Source organism: Hyla sarda, chromosome 11, assembly GCF_029499605.1.
Source record: "Hyla sarda isolate aHylSar1 chromosome 11, aHylSar1.hap1, whole genome shotgun sequence".
NCBI classification, from domain to species: Eukaryota; Metazoa; Chordata; class Amphibia; order Anura; family Hylidae; genus Hyla; species Hyla sarda.
In genome coordinates this window covers 72,077,560-72,102,241 of record NC_079199.1, presented here as the reverse complement: position 1 = coordinate 72,102,241, position 24,682 = coordinate 72,077,560, and the positions used below count along the sequence as shown (strand labels likewise).

At 41.8% G+C, this 24,682-nt stretch overlaps 1 protein-coding gene and 1 long non-coding RNA gene across 2 annotated transcripts in view; one reads left to right on the top strand and one right to left on the bottom strand.

Annotated features, from left to right (window-relative positions):
* The window catches only part of LOC130295835 (uncharacterized), a 59,003-nt gene extending 57,939 nt beyond the window's left edge, over nucleotides 1-1,064 (top strand). Inside the window, exon 4 of the long non-coding RNA XR_008849020.1 lies at nucleotides 65-1,064. This is a non-coding gene — a long non-coding RNA (uncharacterized LOC130295835). The remainder of the gene's footprint in view (nucleotides 1-64) is intronic.
* DCAF5 (DDB1 and CUL4 associated factor 5) overlaps nucleotides 1,057-24,682 on the bottom strand; it is a 117,021-nt gene continuing 93,395 nt past the window's right edge. Inside the window, exons 7-9 of the mRNA XM_056547047.1 lie at nucleotides 8,700-8,766; nucleotides 4,711-4,838; nucleotides 1,057-2,775 (exon numbers count right to left, since the gene is read on the bottom strand). Of these exons, the coding sequence (XP_056403022.1) occupies nucleotides 1,114-2,775; nucleotides 4,711-4,838; nucleotides 8,700-8,766 (1,857 nt within the window). The 3' untranslated portion in view covers nucleotides 1,057-1,113. The remainder of the gene's footprint in view (nucleotides 2,776-4,710; nucleotides 4,839-8,699; nucleotides 8,767-24,682) is intronic.

The window sequence follows — 24,682 nt, the reverse complement described above, 5'->3', positions numbered from 1 at the left end:
CATACTCAAAATGTGTGATTTTGAGCTTACTTTCAATAAATATTGCTTCTTGTTCTCTGTCCAGATATGCTTTACCAGTCATTACTGAATTGTGGCCAGTGACGGGCTGGCGGGTAATTTCCTGCATGTTGGGATGGAGAATAGGAAGTTCTGAGAAGCTGGGGACACACCATTAAGGGTACCAGCAGGTGAGTACTGAGCATTTTTACATATAAAAATATTTACTTGAACATCATCTTTAAGTAGGTTCAAATAGAAAAATAAAGTGGAGAAAACAACAATCAGCATCTTACATGCTGATATTTAGTTGATCTGCACTTGAAAAAGTTACTACACATTTATTAGAAGGGACACGCCTCTTAAAGGGGTTGTCCAGTATTACAAAAATGCTGCTTATTTTTTATGCAAAAACAGCACCACTCCTGTGCACACGGTGCAAAAACCACATAGTACATTGATAAATTCCCCTTAAAATACACTAAAAAGATTTGCGGAAGTTACCTTCATATGGAATTTGTGTTTCCTTTATGTTTAAATAGAGAGAGAAAATGTAAGCTATTTTTCACAGATTGTCATACTGTATATTCATATCACCCACTCATGACATCAGTTTGGCTCATCATTCATTGTCAGTGGATTCACATCCAAAAGCACTAAACGTTGCTTTAAAATGAGTTTATTACCCAAAACAAAACCAACCAAACAATAAATGACTGAATAGAAGAATTTAATTGTGGGGTCAGTCCTAAGATTTTCCTGTCACATACATATTTTGATCCAATTGAGCATGTGTTTGTTTACTTTGGCAATATACAGAAAAGAAACCTGTTACAGTTCAGATTTTTGCTGCTGTATTGTGTCACTTACACACCACTAAAAGAATTGTATTTTACATGCAGCAGTGCTGATGCCCGCTGTTGGCTTAATTTTTATCACCTAACCTTAACACATAGGGAGGGAAGAAATTATAAAAAATAGCTGAAAGAAAACACTGCTGCCTTTAGTGCAAACTCAACTGTGACTATGTCTAATAAAATTAACAGACACAGCCCCAGATTTTTGTTTTAATTGTACAGTTAGGAAATCTCCTCAACCAGGTGAGAAGACACAAACCTAAAGTTTCATTTTCTTTTCCGATGAAGAATTTTCACATTCCTCTTGCCAATGTCTTTTGAGTCCACTTGGAGGCTGTAAACCTCCACTGTCTGTATGACATGTAGCATTTTCTTTGGTACTCCTAGTAGAGCCCACTTCTGATAAGCACATGCACATATCCACCACTTGCATGGAGTTAGAGCTGTCTATACTGGAGTGTGTGTGGCAACAAGTTGTTACCTGCTCCACATAACTTTGTACACTGTTGTTAGAGTCTGTAGAATTTAGATGCAAGTGGCCATTGCTCTGGTGAGTACAGGTCACCCCTGCATCCTCATCTTTTATTTCTCCCTCCTGGCTTTTAAGGCTGCTCTCTGTGCTTTTACTATCAGAACAGGGGGATTGCTGGTTTACTGTGAATTGATGGGATTCAGTGCTAATTTGCATTGTGCTACTGTCACATGGATCGTAAGAGTCTTCAGAGCAAGATGGTAATTCTTTATGGACAGATGTTCCATTTAGTTTTTTTGACTCGGATGAATATTCTATTGACCCTGTGTCTTGTGAAGAATTTTCTATTTCTTCCACAAAGTGCTGCCTTTTCTTTTGATGTTTCTTTCGAAGGTTAAGGTTATCTAGTAAGGAGTCTTTACTATCAGAAGTATGATCATTATCTACAGTGGGCGGTAACGTATTACTGCTCCTCTTGCTTGTTCCTGGCCTTACGTCGTCACTGTCTCCATCCATTGTGGAAGACTCATTGTCTTTACCCTTAGAATAAGATATATAAGAATACTGAAGCCATTTGTAAGCTTTGTAGATCTTTCTTTCAACAGAGTCTATGTTAGGACAGAGAGAAGATTTCCTGTCTACTGTAGTAGGATTTCTCCTGTCTGGTGAAGATTCAGCAGATGATGAAAGTTCATCCACGGTAATCTGGGGGTATTCATACACATCTTCGCTGATTATTGCTGCTGATGTAGTTTCAGCATTAAATTTTGCCTTTTCCTCTTTCTGCACTTTTTGTTTCTGCCTTAATGCATTGCGCTGTCGCATTGAACTCCTACGGTCATTGAGGGTCTCTTCATCATCGCTGCTACTGCTGCTGCTAGACAGATCCTCCTCAGGACTTGGGGAGCGGGGGCGAGGAAACCTGCTACTTTCTGCTTCTGTTTCACCTGCATTATCCTCAGAGTCTGAATTGTTGGCAATGGCTGCCAGATATCTGTCCTGGTATTTTGAAAGTGCTAACAGTCGTAATTTTTGTGATGTAGTCCTTGATCTTCTAGGAGATTCATTTGATCTCTGTGATTCCCCAGGAGTGACTGCCTCATCAGACTCTCTGGGAATCTGTGTAGGAGAAGGAGGTATAGAAGCTGATGACTCTGAGTCACTATAAGCAGAACGTTCACTGACTCCAGGATGGAGCTGCAGAATTGTGCTGTCACTATCAGAGTCAGAACTCCAACCCTCTATCTCTCGTCTCACTAAGGAGTCAAAAAATGCCATCATTCGTGGGTCTTCCTGGACTGACTGGTTGGCATAATCATGGGACAATCCACTTCCACTATTGAGCACAAGTCCAATGTACTCTTCATGTGTGTACAAACTCCGGGAGTCGTCTTCTATTTCTCCATAAAGATCACCAGAACAGTTTGGTTGCTTGTAAGGGCTCCATATCTATAACATAGATAACAGATAAATTATTTTGTTCATAAGATATCCTTGTTAATAAAAATACAGCAAACAGCTCAAACTTTTTATCTGCCAAGGTTAGATCATAAGAGAATGAAAATTAGCTGCTGTATTCTTGAAAGGTATTTAGTTTAGTTATCTAGCTGCCTTTATGCTGTTTATGTATTTGCTTCCTTTACTATACTGGAAATTCATCACAATATAGACTCTCTTTAACAGCAAACTAAAAATATGACTTAGATGGCTCAATAATAATCATGTAGTAATCTTCTTCTTTAACTTAAAATGGGTATCCACTCTGTTCATCCTAGGCACTTATCACCATAAGGAAATGCTCTCTCAGCCAATCACTTGTGAGTGAGGTAGGTCACTAGGCCCCTGGCACTGTCAGAATGGTAGATTAGTAAGTACAGATTTTTTTTTTATGTATTTATTCTTTTAACCCCATCTTACCCCCTTTTTATTTTATCCATTTAAAAGGAACAAAATAGCAATAAATTACAATAAAAATAGCTTGTTAGGTAATTTGCTTAAAGGGGTACTCCGGTGGAAAACAATTGTTTTCAACTGGTGCCAGAAAGTTAAACAGATTTGTTAATTACTTCTATTGAATAATCTTAATCCTTCCAGTACTCAGCTGCTGTATGCTCCACAGGAAGTTGTATTTCTTTCTGGAGTTCGTTTCAGTCTGACCACAGTGCGCTCTGACCCCTCTGTCCATATCAGGAATTGTCCCCATAGAAAACCTCTCCTTCTCTGGACAGAGGTATCAGCAGAGAGCACTGTGGTCAGACTGAAAAGAACTTCAGAAAAAATACAACTTCCTCTGTAGTATACAGCAGCTGATAAGTACTGAAAGGATTAAGATTTTTAAATAGAAGTCATTTACTGATCTGTTTAACTTTCTGGCACCAGTTGATCTGAAAAAAAAAAAATAGTTTTCTACCGGAGTACCCCTTTAATCCTCTGTTCTCAACATTCTGCAACTCATTTGTACAGACTTTAGCTTGCAATAACATTATCTTGTCCAATGTGCAAAGCTACTTTCAGAGCACTTCCAAATTTTATGTTGCCCGCATGCACTGCATTGAGGGAGCATCAATGTCAGTGACACAATTGCAACTAATCTATTAGGTTACACGACTAACAGCAGGGTGGAGCTTAATCTCCATCTGCCTCTCAGGGCAACCAGTATTCTGTAAGAAGCTAAATTATATTAAAGGAAAAAAGCAACATGAAAAAACACAAGTAAAAAAAGATAGGAAAATAACTAAAAAGCTGTGACCTGCCTCAGTCAGTGATTGGTTTGTCTCGAGATATCACTAGGAGGTAGAAGTCAACAACGACTCTTGCACCATTGGAAGGGCAACGTAAAATGAGGTAATGCAGACATTAAATAAATAAACCTTTTAACAGGTAACCCATCATCACTTTCATACTGCCTGAACTACGAGGTTTTGTGTCTGTCCCCAGCAACTATGTCAAACTCTGCCAGCCTTGATTGATAGATCCCTCCTTATACCTAAAAATGGAGATATCTAACGGTTCAGTAAGGGTCTGACTAGTAGGGACCCCACCAATCCTGGAAACAGGTCACCTGTACCCCTAATAAATAGAGCGGCTGTACATATGAGTGGAAAGTGCTTCATTCTCTATAGGGCTTATAGATGTTGCCAAGCACTGAACCCGGAAACATGCAGAAGCCCTACAGAAAACGAATGGAGGGCTGGCCATGCTATCCCTCTGCATAAGGCATTACCTTTGAACTTAGGAAAATGACTTTAATTTTATGACTATTTGACTTTATTAAAGTACAGCTGTATATGATGCTAATTGTTATTATTTGTTAATTTGTGTAAATTTCTAAATTAAAAAATTCATATGATCAACATTTCTACTTTCTTTACTCTACTGTCTTACCTTTATGATCTTCTCAACACCCGAAGAACAAATCATGTAGGTTTCAGGGTTGAATCGGACTTGATTTACAATAGAACGATGGCCCTTTAGTACCATAAAAGCTCCATTTACAACTCTTCCTGGTCCTCCTACAAAAGTAATGAGCATAAAAACAGCAAAGATACAACTATAGTGAATTAAATGAAGAGTAATGAAACATACAAATTATATTAAGCAAGACCAATACTCTCCAGTGTCTCCTTACAACATGTAGGCAACCCTTTTGTCTATGATCCCCGAAGAATACTTGTCATGCCCTGAGCGTGTTACACAGTCATCAGTAGCTTCTGGATTTATGCCAAGCCATTTACAACTCAACAGTGATGCAATAATCTTCTTTACTCAGGAAGAAATTAGCTGATTTGAGACTGCAGTCCTAATGTATCTTGTAGTTTATGGGAACATAATCTATTCACATCCGAAAAAACATGGCCAGAATAAGCAAAAGTCACTGGAAGAAAACTAATCAACATTTTCTTCCAGAAAACAAAAATTTTCAGTCACTGTCAGCCGTGACATATGTGACATAACAAAAATAGTACAATATGTATATTCATATCAAAGCTCGATAAAAATTTATGGAGATATTCTAAGTATATATAAGGCTCAACTGTGTGTTGGAGGAAGGGGGTTGGAATAAACACTGTGGTCAGTGTACAAACCATGTGATTTAAAGGGGAATCATTGAATTACATGATCTATGAATGATTTGTTATAAAGCCAACAAAAACGCAGGTACAAAACACACATTTAGAAAAAGTGCCTGTAACTTGCTATGGTGCAGTTTAACATTTTCTATGATGCTCAGTTACTCTTCCATAGCCTGCATGTTTTCACACTTACTGCAGGCTGCTCTCCTTTTGTGTAAAATCCGTCAGAGGATCTGTCTGATGGCTTGGAAGTTATTGACCAAATTTTATCACTAACAAAGTCCAAGAAAAGAGATACAGTCCGTTGGCACTTCTCGCTGTCCGCAGACCTCTCTTTCAGCCACTGTTAGTCAGCACAGTGGGTGCAAACGCCTTACAGTACCCGTGATACATACAGCAGTCCATTTGAACACAAAAAAGAAGAAATAACAGTGGGCACTCACGATTAGCTGCTAACACCAACTGGCTTCTTTATTCTTCAGGTGCAGATACACAGCAATGGCGGCAGGGTGCTGAATTAAGACAGGTGAGTCTGTCTTAATTTGGCACCCTGCCACCGTTGCTGTGTACCTGCACCTGAAGAATAAAGAAGCCGGTTGGTGTTAGCAGCTAATCATAAGTGCCCCCCGTTATTTCTTCTCTTTTGCGATAAAGTACAATGTGTCACAAAAAAACTAATCTCAAAATCACTTGGATAAGTTAAAGTTTTCCAAAATGACATTGGTCAAATTACAAAAATGGTCCTTGGTCCTTAACCCCTTAAGGACACATGCCGTAAATGTACGGCGCTGCATGGCGCTACTTAGCACTTCATTCACAGCGGGTCCTGGTGGCTCTCAGCAGCCGCGGACCTGCCGGTAGTGGCGGATATCAGCGATCGCGCTCATATCCGCCATTAACCCATCAGATGCCGTGATCAATAGAGATCACGGCATCTGCGGCACTTAAAATGACTGATCTGATCACCCGCGGCACTGCCCCAGGGATCAGAACAGCCAAGATGGTGGACGGAGGTTCCCTCACCTGCCTCCGTCCATCTCCCGGGGTCTTCTGCACTGATCTGCCTTTTAGCAGACCAGAGCAGAAGATTGCCGATAATACTGCTCAGTGCTATGCCTTATGCATAGCATTGAACAGTATTAGCAATCTAGTGATTGCTATAAATAGTCCCCTATGGGGACTAAAAAAGTTTAAAATAAATGTAAAAAAAAGTTTTAAAAAGTTTTAAAAAGGGAAGTAGATCTGCACACGGTCCCGCTCCTGTCATGGGGACGTAGATCTGCACAGCCCTGCTCCTATCATAGAGACGTAGATCTACGTCCTCATGACAGGAGCAGGGCTGTGCAGATCTACGTCCCTCCTGTCACGACAGGAGCGGGGCTGTGCAGATCTACGTCCCTCCTGTCATGACAGGAGTGGGGCTGTGCAGATCTACGTCCCTCCTGTCATGACAGGAGCGGGGCTGTGCAGATCTACGTCCCTCCTATCATGACAGGAGCGGGGCTGTGCAGATCTACGTCCCTCCTATCATGACAGGAGCGGGGCTGTGCAGATCTGCGTCCCTCCTGTCATGACAGAAGCGGGGCTGTGCAGATCTATGTCCCTGGTTATAAGACTTATAACCAACATCTACTATTTTAATCGTGCCCTAAAGACATCTCTTCAAGCAGGTCTATAATATTCCCTAATTGGTCTCCCCTACTATCACATATCCCTTTTGAGACCACTGGGTCTTGGAGACATCAAAAGTGACATATTTGGCGGTCTCCACCTACGCTCTCTGCACTTTTGACATTTGAAGAATAATAATTTACCCTTCCTTTATGTAACCTTCCCTATTTATAAAACATAGCTGGACCATTGCATCAATAAAGCACTTTGTGCCTTTAGTCTCAACCTCATTCCTCATAGTCTCATGATCAGGACCCTCAATCATACTGTTTGAATATTTGGTGTGCAATATTGTCTTACACTAGTACTCTCAAAATTGTAAAGTGCTACAGAATTTGTTGGCGCTATATATGTAAATAAATCTAATTATTACAATGTAATAATAATAATACATTTAACTCCTTCCTATCGTGCTGTATGTACTGGGAGTATGGAGTTTATGCACTACTAGGCTACTTGTACAAGAAATCACTTGTTCAATTGTGGGGCCAAGAGTATTTAAAAAAATAAAAATGTGCAATTTTGTGGGGCAATCATTTTTTTTGCGTTCACCATACGGCAAATTGACATTCTATAATTTGTTCTACGGATCGGTGCAATTCCGATGTTAGCAGATTTTGATAACTATTGCTTTGTTTTATTATAACAAAATGTTTGTAAAAACTGTTTAAGTGCAAAACGTTTGGTATTTATGGCAACAGTTAAATGACTGATATTGGAGTGATCTCTGATGTTGGTTATAACCAGCAGATGTCATCTGCAGATACTACCCCTCCATGATGTAAATGTATGTAATGGGTCGGGAAGGGGTTACACCAGTCCTTTCACTATACACATTGGCATACATTTTTGCTAAAATTCTCACTTATTCCGGCAACAGATATGAAAAGTGTGAATATGAAAATGTGAATATGAATAAGGCCTAACTAAAGGCGACTGATTTTTGTGCTTATGCAAAGGTAAGACGGTCCATATGCTATGTTCTCAAGTCACTAAACCCATTCAGCTTAGACTTGATATGTGCACAATATTCTAAAAGATGGAAAAAAAGCAGCTGTCAAAAACCACCAATGCTGCTTATCCTCTTGGAAAGGAAATCATGGTAGTCATGTTAAAATCCTACCTGTCCAACCTTTGTTTCACCCAGTGCACATAACCAGATTAAAAAGACTTAAAGGGGTACTCCGGTGGAAAACATTTATTTATTTTTAATCAACTGGTGCCAGAAAGTTAAACTGATTTGTAAATGACTTCTATTTAAAAATCTTAATCCTTCAATTACTTATCATCTGCTGTATGCTCCACAGGAAGTTCTTTTCTTTATGAATTTATTTTCTGTCTGACCACCGTGTTCTCTGCTGACAACTCTGTCCATGTCAGAAACTGCCCAGAGTAGGGCACATGGACAGAGGTGTCAGCAGAGAGCACTGTGATCAGACTGAAAATAAATTAAAAAAGAAAAGAACTTCCTCTGTAGTATACAGCAGCTGATAAGTACTGGAAGGATTAAGATTTTTATATAGAAGTAATTGACAAATCTGTTTAACATTTTGGCACCAGATGATTAAAAAAAATGTTTTCCACTGGAATACCCCTTTAGCCACAGACTCACATTTATATTAAACACACCTGCTTCTGGGCTAGATGGGATCTTCCACATGTACAGGTTGAAATCGTCTGAACCAGAGAGAATGTACTGAAAGAACAAATAAGAAATAGGTACAGTGTAAATATCACAATAAAACTGCTCAGCTATAACACAACATCCTCCCCTAGATGTTCCATATACTTACTAAAGATTTGTTCTATAATAATAATACCAATAGAGTAAGAGGCAAGAGCGTTCTGCGGACCCTTATAAAAGATCTGTTCATCTGTTCTACATAACAGCTGCACTTCAATTGCCGTTCACAGACACATAATACATAGTGATAAATAATTCCAGTAACATCATTTTTACATTTAGCATAGTTCCCAGTGGATTTACTAATCATTCAAACAAATCAAAGGAGAACATGATTGTTAGAATTAGCTATAGACAGAGCAACTCAATACAAGTTAGGCTGGGTTCACACTACGTTTTCTCCCATACGGGAGCGCATACGGCAGGGGGGAGCTAAAAGCTCGCGCTCCCGTATGTCATTCATTTCAATGAGCCGACCGGAGTGAAACGTTCGGTCCGGTCGGCTCATTTTTGCGCCGTATGCGCTTTTACAACCGGACCTAAAACTGTGGTCAACCACGGTTTTAGGTCCGGTTGTAAAAGCGCATACGGCGCAAAAATGAGCCGACCGGACCGAACGTTTCACTCTGGTCGGCTCATTGAAATGAATGACATACGGGAGCGCATACGGTGACATACGGGAGCGCGAGCTTTTAGCTCCCCCCTGCCGTATGCGCTCCCGTATGGGAGAAAACGTAGTGTGAACCCAGCCTTAGAAAAATATTATAGGCTGGTTTCACACCCTAGGAGGAAAAAAATTTTATTGGAACATTTGTACCTTTTCCATTTTTGGACCCAGCTGTATGAAACCAGCCATAGATAGATTCGGGTCAGTAAAGGCTACAAACTTTACACAGATTCATAAGCAATCTAATGCACCTGATGGCTGCCAGACAGTTCACCACAATGTCTGCTGTCACAGAAAAGATGGGTCAGCATTTATGTGATTACAAAATCTGCACTGATAAGTCACTGCCAAAATATGGCTGCTCAAAGGGTACTCCACTATTTAAAAACATGTCCCCTATCCACAGGATAGGGGATATTATCTGATCGCTATACTCAGGTATTTCTGATGCTCCCACAGAAAATTCATGAAGCGCGTGCCGACATACTGCTCCATGTAGCAGAGAGAGTTGGGGCACTGTTCTGGAGATTGCAGGGGGTCCAAGCAGTGGGATCATGATCATTCAGTTAAAGTGTACCCTTCAGATCCAACAAAAAAGATTTTTTTAAATATATCACTCTTTCCCTAATCCTGACCATGTACATCTAATTTTTATGTGTCTAGCACCTTTATTTTTTTTTATTACACTTTTAATTTAGTTCACTAGTATGAATTCCTCTCAAAGGGAGGGGGTGTGGCCTCAGGGTGCAGGTCTCCGCCCCCTCCCTCAGTATGCTGTCTGCTCACATCTCCCCTAGCATTAGCAAAATTACAACTCCCATCTTGTCCTCACTGACAGTAGTGGGGCAGAAGGTGACAGTGGGAGGATTTTTCCTCAAGCTGTGAGCCCTGCATTCACAGCTGTCAATCAAGGAAGTGGGTCCATGACGCATGAACACAGCAGGACTAGCGTCCAGGCAGGGGGGGCAGTTGTTTGACTGGCTCTTTCAGTATGAAATACTGAAAATTTTCTAATGAAAGCAATTGCAAAACCTATCAAAAGTTTTTGTATCTGACAGTGCCCATTTAATTCCTTAACGACGAGCGCCGTAAATGTACGTCCTGGTGACGTGTTACTTAACGCACCAGGACGTACATTTATGTCCTAAGCATAACCGCGGGCATCGGAGTGATGCCCGGATCATGCGCGGCAGGTCCCGGCTGCTGATCGCAGCCAGGGACCCTGCGGTAATGGAGGACACCCGCGATCCCGCGGATGTCCGCCATTAACCCCTCAGATGCCGTGATCAATACACATCACGGTATCTGCAGCATCGCGGTCACTTAAATGGATGATCGCATCGCCCGCAGCGCTGCCGCGGAGATCCAATCATCCAGCACGGCAGACGGAGGTCCCCTCACCTGCCTCCGCTGCCTTCCGGGAGTCTTCTGCTCTGATCTGTCTTCCCGCAGACCAGAGCAAAAGATGAACGATAACCCTGATCAGTGCTGTGTCCTATACATAGCACTGAACAGGATTAGCAATCGAGTGATTGATATAAATAGTCCCCTATGGGGACTATTAAAGTGTAATAACAAAAGTAAAAAAAATTTGAAAACCCCCCCTCCCCCAATAAATGGTCCCATTTTCCCTATTTCACCCCCAAAAAGTGTTAAAAAAATATTTTATATACATATTTGGTATCGCCGCGTACGTAAATATCTGAACTATTAAAATAAAATGTTAATGGTACCGTACGGTGAACGACGTGAACGTTAAAAAAAAAAAGGTTTTTTTATAACCTTTTATTCCCAAAAAAATTAATAAAAAATTTATTAAAAGTTTTATATAAGCAAATATGGTATCAATAAAAAAGTACAGATCACGTCGCAAAAAAGGAGCCCTCATACCGCCGCTTATACAGAAAAATGAAAAAGTTATGGGTCTTCAAAATAGTGGGATTTTAAACGTACTAATTTGGTTAAAAAGTTTGTGATTTTTTTAAGCGCAACAGTAATAGAAAAGTAGATTATCAGGGGTATCATTTTAAATCGTATTGACCCAAAGAATAAAGAACACATGTCATTTTTACAGTAAATTGTACGACGTAAAAACGAAACCTTCCAAAATTCGCAAAATTGCATTTTTCTTTTTAATTTCCCCACACAAATAGTATTTTTTTGGTTGCGCCATACATTTTATGGTAAAGTGAGTGATAACATTACAACGGACAACTGGTCGCGCAAAAAACAAGCCCTCATACTAGTCTATGGATGAAAATATAAAAGAGTTATGATTTTTTGAAGGCGAGGAGGAAAAAAATCGAAAACGTAAAAACAAAATAGTCTGCGTCCTTAAGGCCCAAATGGGTTGCGTCCTTAAGGGGTTAAGGACGTAGGGCGTACCTGTACGCCCTACGCCCGGTGTTTAAAACGGGGTCACGCCGTGACCCCGCATCACACCGGGTCGGTCCCGGCTGCTAATCATAGCCGGGACCCTGGGCTAACAGCGCACGGCATCGATCGTTGTGCTGCGCGCTGTTAACCCTTCAGACGCGGCGATCAAAGTTGACCGCCGCGTCTGAAAGCGAAAGTAAACGCAGCTCAGTCGGGCTGATCGGTACATCGCGATAAAATCGCGATGTTCCGATCAGCTGGGACGCAGGCGGAGGTCTCCTTACCTGTCTCCGCGGCGTCCGATCGTCGATTGATTGCTCCAAGCCTGAGCTACAGGCTTGAGCAATCAAGCCCCTATCTCACTGATCCTTGCAAAGCTATGGCTTTGCAGGGATCAGCATAGGAGATCAGTGTGTGCAGTGTTATAGCTCCTTATGGGAGCTATAACACTGCAAAAAAAAAAAAAAGTGAAAAAAGTTAACAAAGCTCATTTAACCACTTCCCTAATAAAAGTGTGAATCACCCCCCCCCCTTTTCCCATAAAAATAAACAAACTGTGTAAATAAAAATAAACATATGTGGTATCGCCGCGTGCGGAAATGTCCGAACTATAAATATATATATCGTTGTATTTTTGGTCCTATTTTATATCATGAAAAAATGAATAAAAAGTGATCAAAAAGTCCAATCAATACAAAAATGGTACCGATAAAAACTTCAGAACACGGCGCAAAAAATGAACCCTAATACCGCCCCATATGCAGAACAATAAAAAGTTATAGGGGTTAGAAGATGAGAATTTTTTACATATGCATTTTCCTGCATGTAGTTATGATTTTTTTTCTGAAGTACGACAACATGGAAGCCAAAATGACATTTTTTCTTCAATTTTGACACACAATGAATTTTTTTTCCGTTTCACCGTAGATTTTTTGGGTGAAATGACTAATGTCACTGCAAAGTAGAATTGGTGGCGCAAGAAATAAGCCATCATATGGAATTTTATGTGCAAAATTGAAAGCGTTATGATTTTTAGAAGGTGATGAGGAAAAAATGAAAATGCAAAGACGGAAAAAAAACCTGCGTCCTTAAGGGGTTAAGGGCCGGAATACTCATTTAAAGTCTAGGATACATGACCAGTGATTTAAATTGTACCTGTTAACAAAAACTTTTATATAATGTAAATAATACCATTATATGTATATTTGTAATATACATTTGTTAAAATTTTTTAATATTTTTGTCCCTGCAGCTATTGTGTGTGTCTCTATGAGGAGTCCAAATACAGGAGATGTGGGTCGACAAGCAGGGCTCTGTACACTGAGGACAAGCAGGGCTCTGTACACTGAGGACAAGCAGGGCTCTGTACACCGAGGACAAGCAGGGCTCTGTACACCGAGGACAAGCAGGGCTCTGTACACCGAGGACAAGCAGGGCTCTGTACACCGAGGACAAGCAGGGCTCTGTACACCGAGGACAAGCAGGGCTCTGTACACCGAAGACAAGCAGGGCTCTGTACACCGAGGACAAGCAGGGCTCTGTACACCGAGGACAAGCAGGGCTCTGTACACCGAGGACAAGCAGGGCTCTGTACACCGAGGACAAGCAGGGCTCTGTACACCGAGGACAAGCAGGGCTCTGTACACCGAGGACAAGCAGGGCTCTGTACACGAGGACAAGCAGGGCTCTGTACACGAGGACAAGCAGGGCTCTGTACACCGAGGACAAGCAGGGCTCTGTACACCGAGGACAAGCAGGGCTCTGTACACCGAGGACAAGCAGGGCTCTGTACACCGAAGACAAGCAGGGCTCTGTACACCGAAGACAAGCAGGGCTCTGTACACTGAGGACAAGCAGGGCTCTGTACACCGAGGACAAGCAGGGCTCTGTACACCGAGGACAAGCAGGGCTCTGTACACCGAGGACAAGCAGGGCTCTGTACACCGAGGACAAGCAGGGCTCTGTACACCGAGGACAAGCAGGGCTCTGTACACCGAGGACAAGCAGGACTCTGCTCACTGAGGACAAGCTGGGCTCTGTACACTGAGGACAAGTAGAGCTCTGTGCACTGAGGACTATTCATAGCAATCAGTTGATACTGATCAGTGCTATGTATAGGACACAGCACTGCTCAGTATTATCTTCTGCTCTGGTCTGCTCGATCTCAGACCAGAGCAGAAGACCCCGGGAGACGGCCGGAGCCAGGTGAGGGGACCTCCGGCCGCCATGCTGGATGATCCGATCATCCATTCAAAGTACTGCACTGCTGCAGATGCCGTGATCTGTATTGATCATGGCATCTGAGGGGTTAATGGCGGACATCCGTGCGATTGTGGATGTCCGCCATTACCGGCGGGTCCCTGGCTGCTGATAGCAGCCGGGACCTGCCGGGCATGATGCGAGCACCGCTCCGGTGCTCACACTCATGGCGGCGCGTAAATGTACGTCATGGTGCGCTAAGTACCAAGTCACCATGACGTACATTTACGTCCATTGTCGTTAAGGGGTTAAAGTGGTACTCTTGCCCTAATACATCTTGTCCCCTATCCAAAGGATAGAGGAGAGATGTATGATCGCGGGGGTCCCGCAGCTGGGGACCCCGCAATCTGTCCTTCCGTACACACCTTTGTGAGCTCTCCGCTGGAGGCTCTGAGTGTGAAGCGTGAAGGGGCTGGAGTATCGTTACATCATGACTCCACCCCTGTGTGACGTCACCCCCCCCCCCCCCCCCCACTCAATGCAAGTCTATAGGAGGGGGTGTGACAGCGATGCAATGTATTAGGGCCGGAGTACCCCTTTAAGAAATACCATGAGGTATAGTTATTACTCAACCTAAACCAGGAAGGAGGAAGGTGTTATCTAGAGTCTACATTACCTACCAGACTACAAAGACAGCAATAATCTAATAAAACTCAGGTAAACTACTAGAAAATAATAAGGATGCAGGTATATTTTTGGATGAGCTGATGATCCTGATCCTTTTTTACCAGTCTCTCTCTCTCCACTGAAATAAGCATGCAAATGCTGCAGATCTCAGAAAGCGGGGAGGGGGGTGAGAGAGTGTTTGTTAAGCTGGCGGTGTTCATTAGATGGCATAACAAGTGGCACATGTCTGTCACATTATACCCTTCAAAACATTGGGAAATATCAAATGTGCATACGATAATACTCTCATTTTGAGATGATATTTCACACGTTATTAAATAAAGGGAGTTACAAACTGTGAACAGGTGAGCTATAAACATCCGATTTCATTGCTGCAGTACAGGGCTGATTATGTTTAGACGCGTTTCAGGGTTGTATAATTTCATTGCTGCAGTACAGGGCTGATTATGTTACCAAATGTAATATTTATCCCTGTACCTGATGAAAGCTTTGTTACCCATAGTTCGGAAAACAAATATGTACTAGAGTTCTTTCTGTTTGATTTTAATTGTGAAGTTTTTCCTACTAAGTAAAGCATCAACTGAGCTCACTGGGGGAGATTTATCAAAACCTGTGCAGAGGAAAAGTGGTGCAGTTGCCCATAGCAACCAGATTGCATCTTTCATTTTCCACAGGCCTCAAAGAGGCCTGTGGAAAATGAAAGAAGCAATCTGATTGGTTGCTATGGGCAACTGCACCACTTTTCCTCTGCACCACTTTTCGATAAATCTCCCCCACTGTGAGCACAAAGCTGGTATATTTTAGGTGCTGCAGAGATGCCCAAGAACTGAAAAGTATTTTACCTCCTGCCATTCAAACCCCACAGGGAAGGCGGGTGCTGACAGATTATCTGATATGAGCTCAAAGCATGTGCGGATGTCTGGGAGGAATGTGAACAGAAGCCATAAAAACCAGAGCTCTATTTTCATTTCATGAGGGCTACATTTTTTTACTGGAAGCAATTATAGGGGGTGGGGAAGCCTGCAGGCACCAATAAGCAGAAGATGCCTTACATGGAAGCACATTTTACACGTATCAGGGTAATGTCACACCAAAAAGGTGAGCACTACTGTCTAAATCATTGAGGCCCAGTCTGTAGAGTCAGCATGAAACACATGGGTATTTTCCTTGGACTATGACAACGGAGAGAATGTTACAGAAGACTCATTTACATGTCTTGTCTCTAATCTGTAATAACACAGATTGCAAGGGATAATATATGTATAGGATTTAGGCTAAAGTTCAGAGATATAATCCATAAGTATGCTAAGTATGGGATTGTGCTGCCGGAGATGTACATTGTGGGAGCAGTGATCGGGAATTCTTCTCATTAATGGATCTATCCAGTCTGCTGCCTGTTCACAGTAAAGCTGTCAGCTGGCTTTCTTTATGCAGAATTTGGCCTAAAGGTAGACGATGCATTCCTTTTTAGCTCCTACTGAAATTCGGAAAGAACAGTAGGCGTGGGAGGTGATGTAGATGCATGAATGGGACTTGCGGTTACCCAGTCTGGGCCTCAGATTAATGAAGAATGCTACATGTACAACTACAAAAACATGCACTCAAATATTTATGAGCATGTCATACATGGGATACAAAACCTCCCCATTTTACCACAGAACCTACTCAGTTACTCTGCTTCACAAACAAAAAATCGGATCCATTACACACATCCAATTTGATCCGCATCCAATTTCACATAATTTTTGTTCGGGTCTGAAATCGGGGTTGACCACAATTTCAGACCTGAACAAAAATCGTGTGAAATCGGATGCGGATCAAATCGGATGTGTGTAATGGATCCGATTTTTTAATGGAGGTCAATGGATTCGACTTTATATACAATTTTAAGTTATAAAAATCGTGTACTCAGGTTGGATGGTGAAATTGGAGAAATCGTGATGTGAATGCAAAAATGGTCAGGTTTTTCCTTAGAAACAGCACTACATTTAAACATGTGCTATGTCTATTACAGCAGCCCAGCTCTATTCACTTAAAAAAGGATAAGCTGCAATTACAGCCCATAAACAAGAGTAGCGCTGTTCAAGAACACCTTTTTTTTTTTTAAATCCTGGAACAATCTCTTTAGGGTCAAATATGCCGTACTTTGCTGCATATTTTCTGCAAATACGAAGCCGAAAATAAACAGCAAAATGCGTGACCCTACCCTAAAAAGATTTTCTGGGACATAAAGATCAATAGGCGATCAGTGGTGATTAACTATTCGGTAGAGCTGGAACACCTGGATGTAAACAGTAACTGGAGCTGGAAGTCCTAGCTTCATAAATTGTGTAGTAGCCATGCTGGTTTACTACAGATTAGCTCCCATTGATGTGATAAGAGCGGAGCTGCAGTAACCTGGCGCAGCCACTAAACAATAAACAGACAAAACAGGGTTCTGTCACTGCTCACCAAGTACATCTGGGCACCACAGCTCTGCCAAATAGCTGATCAGTGGGGAGGTGTTGGGTGTTAGAAAGATGTATTGCAATAATACTAGGTCACTTGATATACTATTTATATACTATTTTCCCATTATGTATGTTGCTGAAGCTTAGCCCCCTTAATTGCCCATCAATCTATGTCATCTGGACACCGCTTCTATCCATAACAATCAACAACCTTTAGGGGTCACCCCCAAGGGGTAAGCCCTAAACTAGAACCCCCCCCCTAAAATGTATAATCTTTATTTGTGATTCATATTAAAATTCTTGAACCAAACTTATTAAACAAATATATTCTAAAATTCCAGACTCCTGTTCCTGATTCGGTTAGCACATCCTAGGTAACCCTGCTCTGTGTTTATCAATAGATGCAATTGCTCTGGATGTGCTGTATTGTTATGTGGGTTAGGACATTAGTCTGATATTAAGATGAATCCCAATTAGCACCCCCCCCCCCCCCCCCCCCCCGGACGTTTCGGCAGCTATGCTAACGGGAATCTGCTTAGCTGACCACAATTTCGCATATCCAGTGGCCTTGAGGTTTCCATTGATGAAGAATGGCCCCACTATCTTTGTACCCCATATACCACACAATACCATCAATTTTTGTGTACCAACAGTCTTGGAGGGATCTATCCAATGTGGGTTAGTGTCAGACCAATAGCGGTGGTTTTGTTTGTTAACTTCACCATTCACATAAAAGTTTGCCTCATCACTGAACAAAATCTTCTGCGTAAACTGAGGGTCCTGTTCCAATTTTTGTATTGCCCATTCTGCAGCACCTGAAACTACGGATACTGGAATCCTGTGCTAGCATTTCTCCTGCGGTGTTGCTATTAGTGTGTGAAGAGTGGGAGAAGAGGGTTGCATTGACAATCCAACACAATGGGCAGCGCATTGAACACATTTTATAAGTGGTCAGAAACTTGTAAATAACTCATGAAAGAATAAAGTTACGTTAAAACCAAGCACATCATTGTTTTTCTTGTGAAATTCCCACTAAGTTTGATGTCACATGACCCTCTTCCTATTGAAAAAACAAACGTTGGATTCAAAATGGCCGCAGTGGTCACCACCCATCTTGAAAAGTTCCCCAAACAGGAAGTTAATATCACCAACCATTCGCATTTCATGAAAGTGTATCCATATAAATGGCCCACCCTGTAGTTAAAGAATATTTTGGGGTTAGTTTTACTCTCTTTGGCAATGAGTCTTTCCGTCACTATTTTTGCGGCTTCTATCAGTTTTTTACATATTTTCGCTTCTTCTCTATAGCTTTTTAATGCTTCTTCACTGCCGTCCTGTTTTAGTCATTTAAATGCTTTATTTTTGTCATTTATTGCCCCCTTAATGTTCTTATTCATCCATATTGGTTTTCTTTTATTTTTGACCCTTTTATTCCCATAAGGTATATACATCTTACAGTGAGAATTGAAGATATTTTTTAAAGTCTCCCTTGTAACTTGTAAACAAGTCATGAAAGAATAAAGTTACGTTAAACCAAGCACATCATTGTTTTTCTTGTGAAATTCCCAACAAGTTTGATGTGTCACATGACCCTCTTCCTATTGAAAAAACAAAAGTTGGATTCAAAATGACGACTTCAAAATGGCCACCATGGTCACCACCTATCTTGAAAAGTCCCCCCCCCCTCACAAATACTAATGTGCCACAAACAGGAAGTTAATATCACCAACCATTCCCATTTTATTAAGGTGTATCCATATAAATGGCCCACCCGGTAGTATCCTGTAACAGAAAGGGATAATGGACACTGTACTGCTCACCATACTGTAGTCCCGATGTTAGATGTAGGCACAGCTGTGCTGTGGATAGGCTGGTTGGAAGAGATTATCCTGGCTGCAAAGGTGAGTATGTGCCTGGAGTCTGATGGGGAGAGTAGTCGGACCCTCCTGGATAGGATTAGACGCTCGTTTGATTGACAGTTTGAATTGTATGAAATAAGCATATTAATGTGATTAATGAGATGATAAAGTATCCATATAAATGGCTGGATGCCATAGGACCCCCTAGGTCTGTTCTTCCGCAGCTATTATCGGAATCTAAGACAGGGGTCCTAATACACCTCCAGCAATTTATACAAATACTTTTCCACCTTAATATGCTTATTACATACAGTTCCAATGGACTCTGTTTAATACTGTGTTGAACAAACTGTCAAAGGGGAGCATGCTCCAATTAACGAGGACACCACTACTCTCATCATAGCACTCCAGACACATACTCACCTTTGCAGCCAGGATCATTTCTTTCAACCAGCAAATCATTGGGAGAACTTGTATACTCGGTTGGCCACATGACAAATTTTTCATGCATGGAACCGCACGATGCTTACATAGTTACATACACTGCTCAAAAAAAATTAAGGGAACATTAGGATAACACATCCTAGATCTGAATGAATGACCTAATCGCATGAAATACTTTCGTCTTTACATAGTTGAATGTGCTGACAACAAAATCACACAAAAATGATCAATGTAAAACTAATTTATCAACCCATGGAGGTCTGGATATGGAGTCACACTCCAAATCAAAGTGGAAAACCACACTACAGGCTGATCCAACTTTGATGTAATGTCCTCAAAACAAGTCAAAATTAGGCTCCTTAGTGTTAATGGCCTCCACATGCCTGTATGACCTCCCTAAAATGCCTGGGCATGCTCCTGATGAGGTGGCAGATTGACTCCTGAGGGATGTCCTCCCAGACCTGGACTAAAGCATCCGCCAACTCCTGGACAGTCTGTGGAGCAACGTGGCATTGGCGGATGGAGCGAGACATGATGTCCCAGATGTGCTCATTCGGATTCAGGTCTGGGGAACGGGCGGGCCAGCCCATAGCATAAATGCCTTCCTCTTGCAGGAACTGCTGACACACTCCAGCCACATTAGGTCTAGCATTGTCTTGCTTAATGTGGAACCCAGGGCCAACCGCACCAGCATATGGTCTCACAAGGGGTCTGAGGATCTCATCTCAGTACCTAATGGCAGTCAGGCTACCTCTGGCAAGCACATGGAGGGTTGTGCGGCCCCCAAGGAAATGCCACCCCACACCATTACTGACCCTCCGCCAAACTGGTCATGCTGGAGGATGTTGCTGGCAGCAGAGCGTTCTCCATGGCACCTCCAAACTGTCACATGTGCTCAGTGTGAACCTGCTTTCATATGTGAAGAGCATAGGGCGCCAGTGGCAAGTTTGCCAATCTTTGTGTTCTCTGGCAAATGCCAAATGTCCAGCACGGTGTTGGGCTGTAAACACACCTGTGGACGTCTGGCCCTCATGCCACCCCCATGGAGTCTGTTTCTGACCGTTTGTGTGGACACATGCACATTTGTGGCCTGCTGGAGGTCATTTTGCAGGGCTCTAGCAGTGCTTCTCCTTGCACAAAGGTGGAGGTAGCGGTCCTGCTGCTGGGTTGTTGCCTCCTCCACATCTCCTGATGTACTGGCCTGTCTCCTGGTAGCGCCTCCATGCTCTGGACACTACGCTGACAGACACAGCAAACCTTCTTGACACAGCTCGCATTGATGTGCAATCCTGGATGAGCTGCACTACCTGAGCCACTTGTGTGGGTTGTAGACTCCGTCTCATGCTATCACTAGGGTGTAAGCACCCCCAGCATTCAAAAGTGACCAAAACATCAGCCAGGAAGCATAGGGACTGAGAAGTGGTCTGTTGTCAATCAGCGTTGCTTCCTGAGTGGACAGTGTGATTTCACAGAAGTGTGATTGACTTGGAGTTATATTGTGTTGTTTAAGTGTTCCCTTTATTTTTTTGAGCAATGTATTATACTATTTTTTGCATATTTTTAGCTTTTAATGCATAATCTGTAATTGTTATGCAACAGTATTCAATTATCCATGAGATTTTTTTTGAGCGCCAATATAAGTATTCTATTGAAAATCAATTACACCCTTCTACATGAGCTTGTTTTTAAGGCAAGCATGTGCATTTCTGCAATTCCTATGAATGGGACAGTCATAGAAATTTTTACAACAAATCTGTACATGTGAATTCACTATAACTAAGGTTCTTACCTTGAAATTCCACTCTGTAACCTACACCCAAGAGATGTGGGAAGCACAGAGGACTGTAGAGATTCTACTTAAAAAGAGTACCTGCCATGATCTTCATAAAATTTATAATCCTTCCAGTTCACTGCCCCCATCATGATAAACCACCCCCTGTCTTTATTTTTTTGTTTTCTACCTTGATATTGCTCTGTATTTTCTGCTCAGTCTCAGTCAGATTCACAGACTTGGAAGGGGCGTTCCCCAGCAGGCATGACATCATCTAAAGCCCTACGGGGGAGAACTTCCTCCCTCAAACTGCTACACACAGCCCAGAGCAGTTCAGTGTGAGATGAGCTATGATTGGCTTAGGCTGCACACACACCCCTCAGCACTCCAGACTGCATTTCCTGATTTAGGACTTCTGCCAGGCCAGCAAAAGTCCAAAGTCTGTGCAAGACATGGGGGAAATGTGCTCTGGACAAGAAGGGAGACACCTAGTGGCAGCTTTTTTTAACACAAATAAAACATAGAAAACTTCCTTTTTTTTTTTTTTTAAACAAAGTACATTTGAAAGATTTTTTATTTACTATAAAGGAGTGCAATAGCAAAAATTAGTTTTAATGACAGTGCCCAATTAACACTATGTATACCCAAATTAGTTCAAAAGAAAAGCAGCTTCTCCAAAAACAGCAGCTGCCCAAAGAAGTTCCAAAACATAGGACCCATAACACTGGTCTATACTCATAATCTTTCAGAGTCAAACATATTTAATTCATATCCACTTTGATGTCAAACAAAGCTCTCATTCTCTTGCAATACAAGATTTTATTTTATGAATTTTTATGATAGAAGGAAATATAAAGTTGGTCATTTTTATTTTGTTACAAATACAGGTTGGCAACAGTGAGCAAACTATATTTTGTTCCTAGGGTAGCCATTTTGTTTACATAAACCTATCTGCTCTTATTTCTCATTTAATTGCTGTATTTGAGGACCTACCAATTGATGGAAGCTCTCTCTGTGTTCATCACTCAAAGCACCACAATTGCTTGGAAAGAATTCGAGATGAGAGTACAGAAAGTGGATTTTAGCGGCATATTACAACCTAATTCTTGGTAAACATAGAATGTGTTGGCAGATACAAACCATTCGGCCCATCCAATCTGTTCAATGTCCCTGGCCCTATCGTCTATGATGGATAGGCTTATGCCGATACCTATCTTAGATTATATGCCGCTGAAGATCCGCTTTCTGCACTCTCATCTACAATTCTTTCCAAGTAATTGTGGTGCTTTAAGTGACGAACACAGAGAGCACTTCCATCAAGACACACACACACACATATATATATATATATATATATATATATATATATATATGTATATATATATATATATATATATATATATATATTTATATACAGTATAGACCAAAAGTTTCCACACACCACCTCATTCAAAGAGTTTTCTTTATTTTCATGACTATGAAAATTGTAGATTCACGCTGAAGGCATCAAAACTATAAATTAACCCATGTGGAATTATATACATAACAAAAAAGTGTGATACAACTGAAAATATGTCATATTCTAGGTTCTTCAGCCACCTTTTGCTTTGCTTACTGCTTTGCACACTTTTGGCATTCTCTTGATGAGCTTCAAGAGGTAGTCACCTGAAATGGTCTTCCAACAGTCTTGAAGGAGTTCCCAGAGATGCTTAGCACTTGTTGGCCCTTTTACCTTTATTGGGTTCAGGTCTGATGACTGTGGAGGCCAGGTCATCTGGCGCAGCACCCCATCACTCTCCTTCTTGGTCAAATAGCCCTTACACAGCCTGGAGGTGTGTTTGGGGTCATTGTCCTGTTGAAAAATTTATGATGGTCACATTAACGCAAACCGGATTGAATAGCATGCCGCTGCAAGATTCTGTGGTAGCCATGCTAGTTCAGTTTGCCTTCAATTTTGAATAAATCCCCAACAGTATCACCAGCAAAGCACCATCACACCAACTCCTCCATGCTTCACGTTGGGAACCAGTAGAGTCCATCCGTTCACCTTTTCTGCATCGCACAAAGACACAGTGGTTGGAACCAAAGATCTAAAATTTGGACTCATCAGACCAAAGCACAGATTTCCACTGGTCTAATGTCCATTCCTTGTGTTCTTTAGCCCAAACAAGTCTCTTCTGCTTGTTGCCTGTCCTTAGGCCTGATTCATACAGTCTCCTCTTAACAGTTGTTCTAGAGATGTGTCTGCTGCTAGAACTCTGTGTGGCATTCACCTGGTCTCTAATCTAAGCAGCTGTTAACCAGGATTTCTGAGGCTGGTGACTCGGATGAACTTATCCTCCGCAGCAGAGGTGACTCTTGGTCTTCCTTTCCTGGGGCGGTCCGCATGTGAGACAGTTTCTTTGTAGCTCTTGATGGTTTTTGTGACTGCACTTGGGGACACTTTCCACCTAGAATATGACATATTTTCAGTTGTTTCACACTTTTTTGTTATGTCTATAATTCCACAAGTGTTAATTCATAGTTTTGATGCCTACAGTGTGAATCTACAATTTTCATAGTCATGAAAATAAAGAAAACTCTTTGAATGAGAAGGTGTGTCCAAACGTTTGGTCTGTACAGTATATATATATATATATATATATATATATATACACACACACACACACATATACACATACACGCACACACACCATATGTGGAAAGGAACCGGCACTGTGTAAAGGCTCTGGGCCCAGCGGGTGCTCTGCTACTGGAGAAGTGGCACTCCAATGTGGCAAAAAATGGTGTGTTTATTCACCCATCCAGTTACAAGTGCTACGTTTCGGTCTGCACAATCAGACCTTTCTCAAGCCAGTGTTACAGCTTACATCACTTCCTTTTATATGATGCTTGCCAGTGACATCAGTGTTAACAATCTGCATAAATTATTCATATAAACAATCACCCAAACATAAGAAATAGTGCACATTACAATATATCATGTTATTGACAAAATATTCAGTGTCGTCCCATCTGTAGTGTACATTGTGATTTCTTGCTCTGATCTTCACACTTTATACATTTTCATCATTTGCACATATCATAATTCATATTGTGGGTTGTGACTCACCCCATTCTTAATGTGACAGATGTCCACCCCATCCTCCTTCAAGCACGCCGTCTCCGCTTGTAAACAAAGCAAGGGCGCAGGACCGGAACCGACATCCCCTTGCTCCGTGCTCTCGTGATGTCCATCCTTAGTTGCGGGGGACCAATCAGTGATACGCATCCTCGCACATGCTAATGGGTATACCAGTATAGGAGGACACTGCCTTCAAGATCCAGCGCATGCTCAATGCGAGTCACTTCATCCGGTATCGCCATTTTGTTTAAGGGAAAAATTGTGCTGTTTGCCATCAAATGACTATAGGATCCATAAATCCGTGTAGCTCCATCAGTATGTACATGTAGAGGTTATCGGGGAGCAGCATAC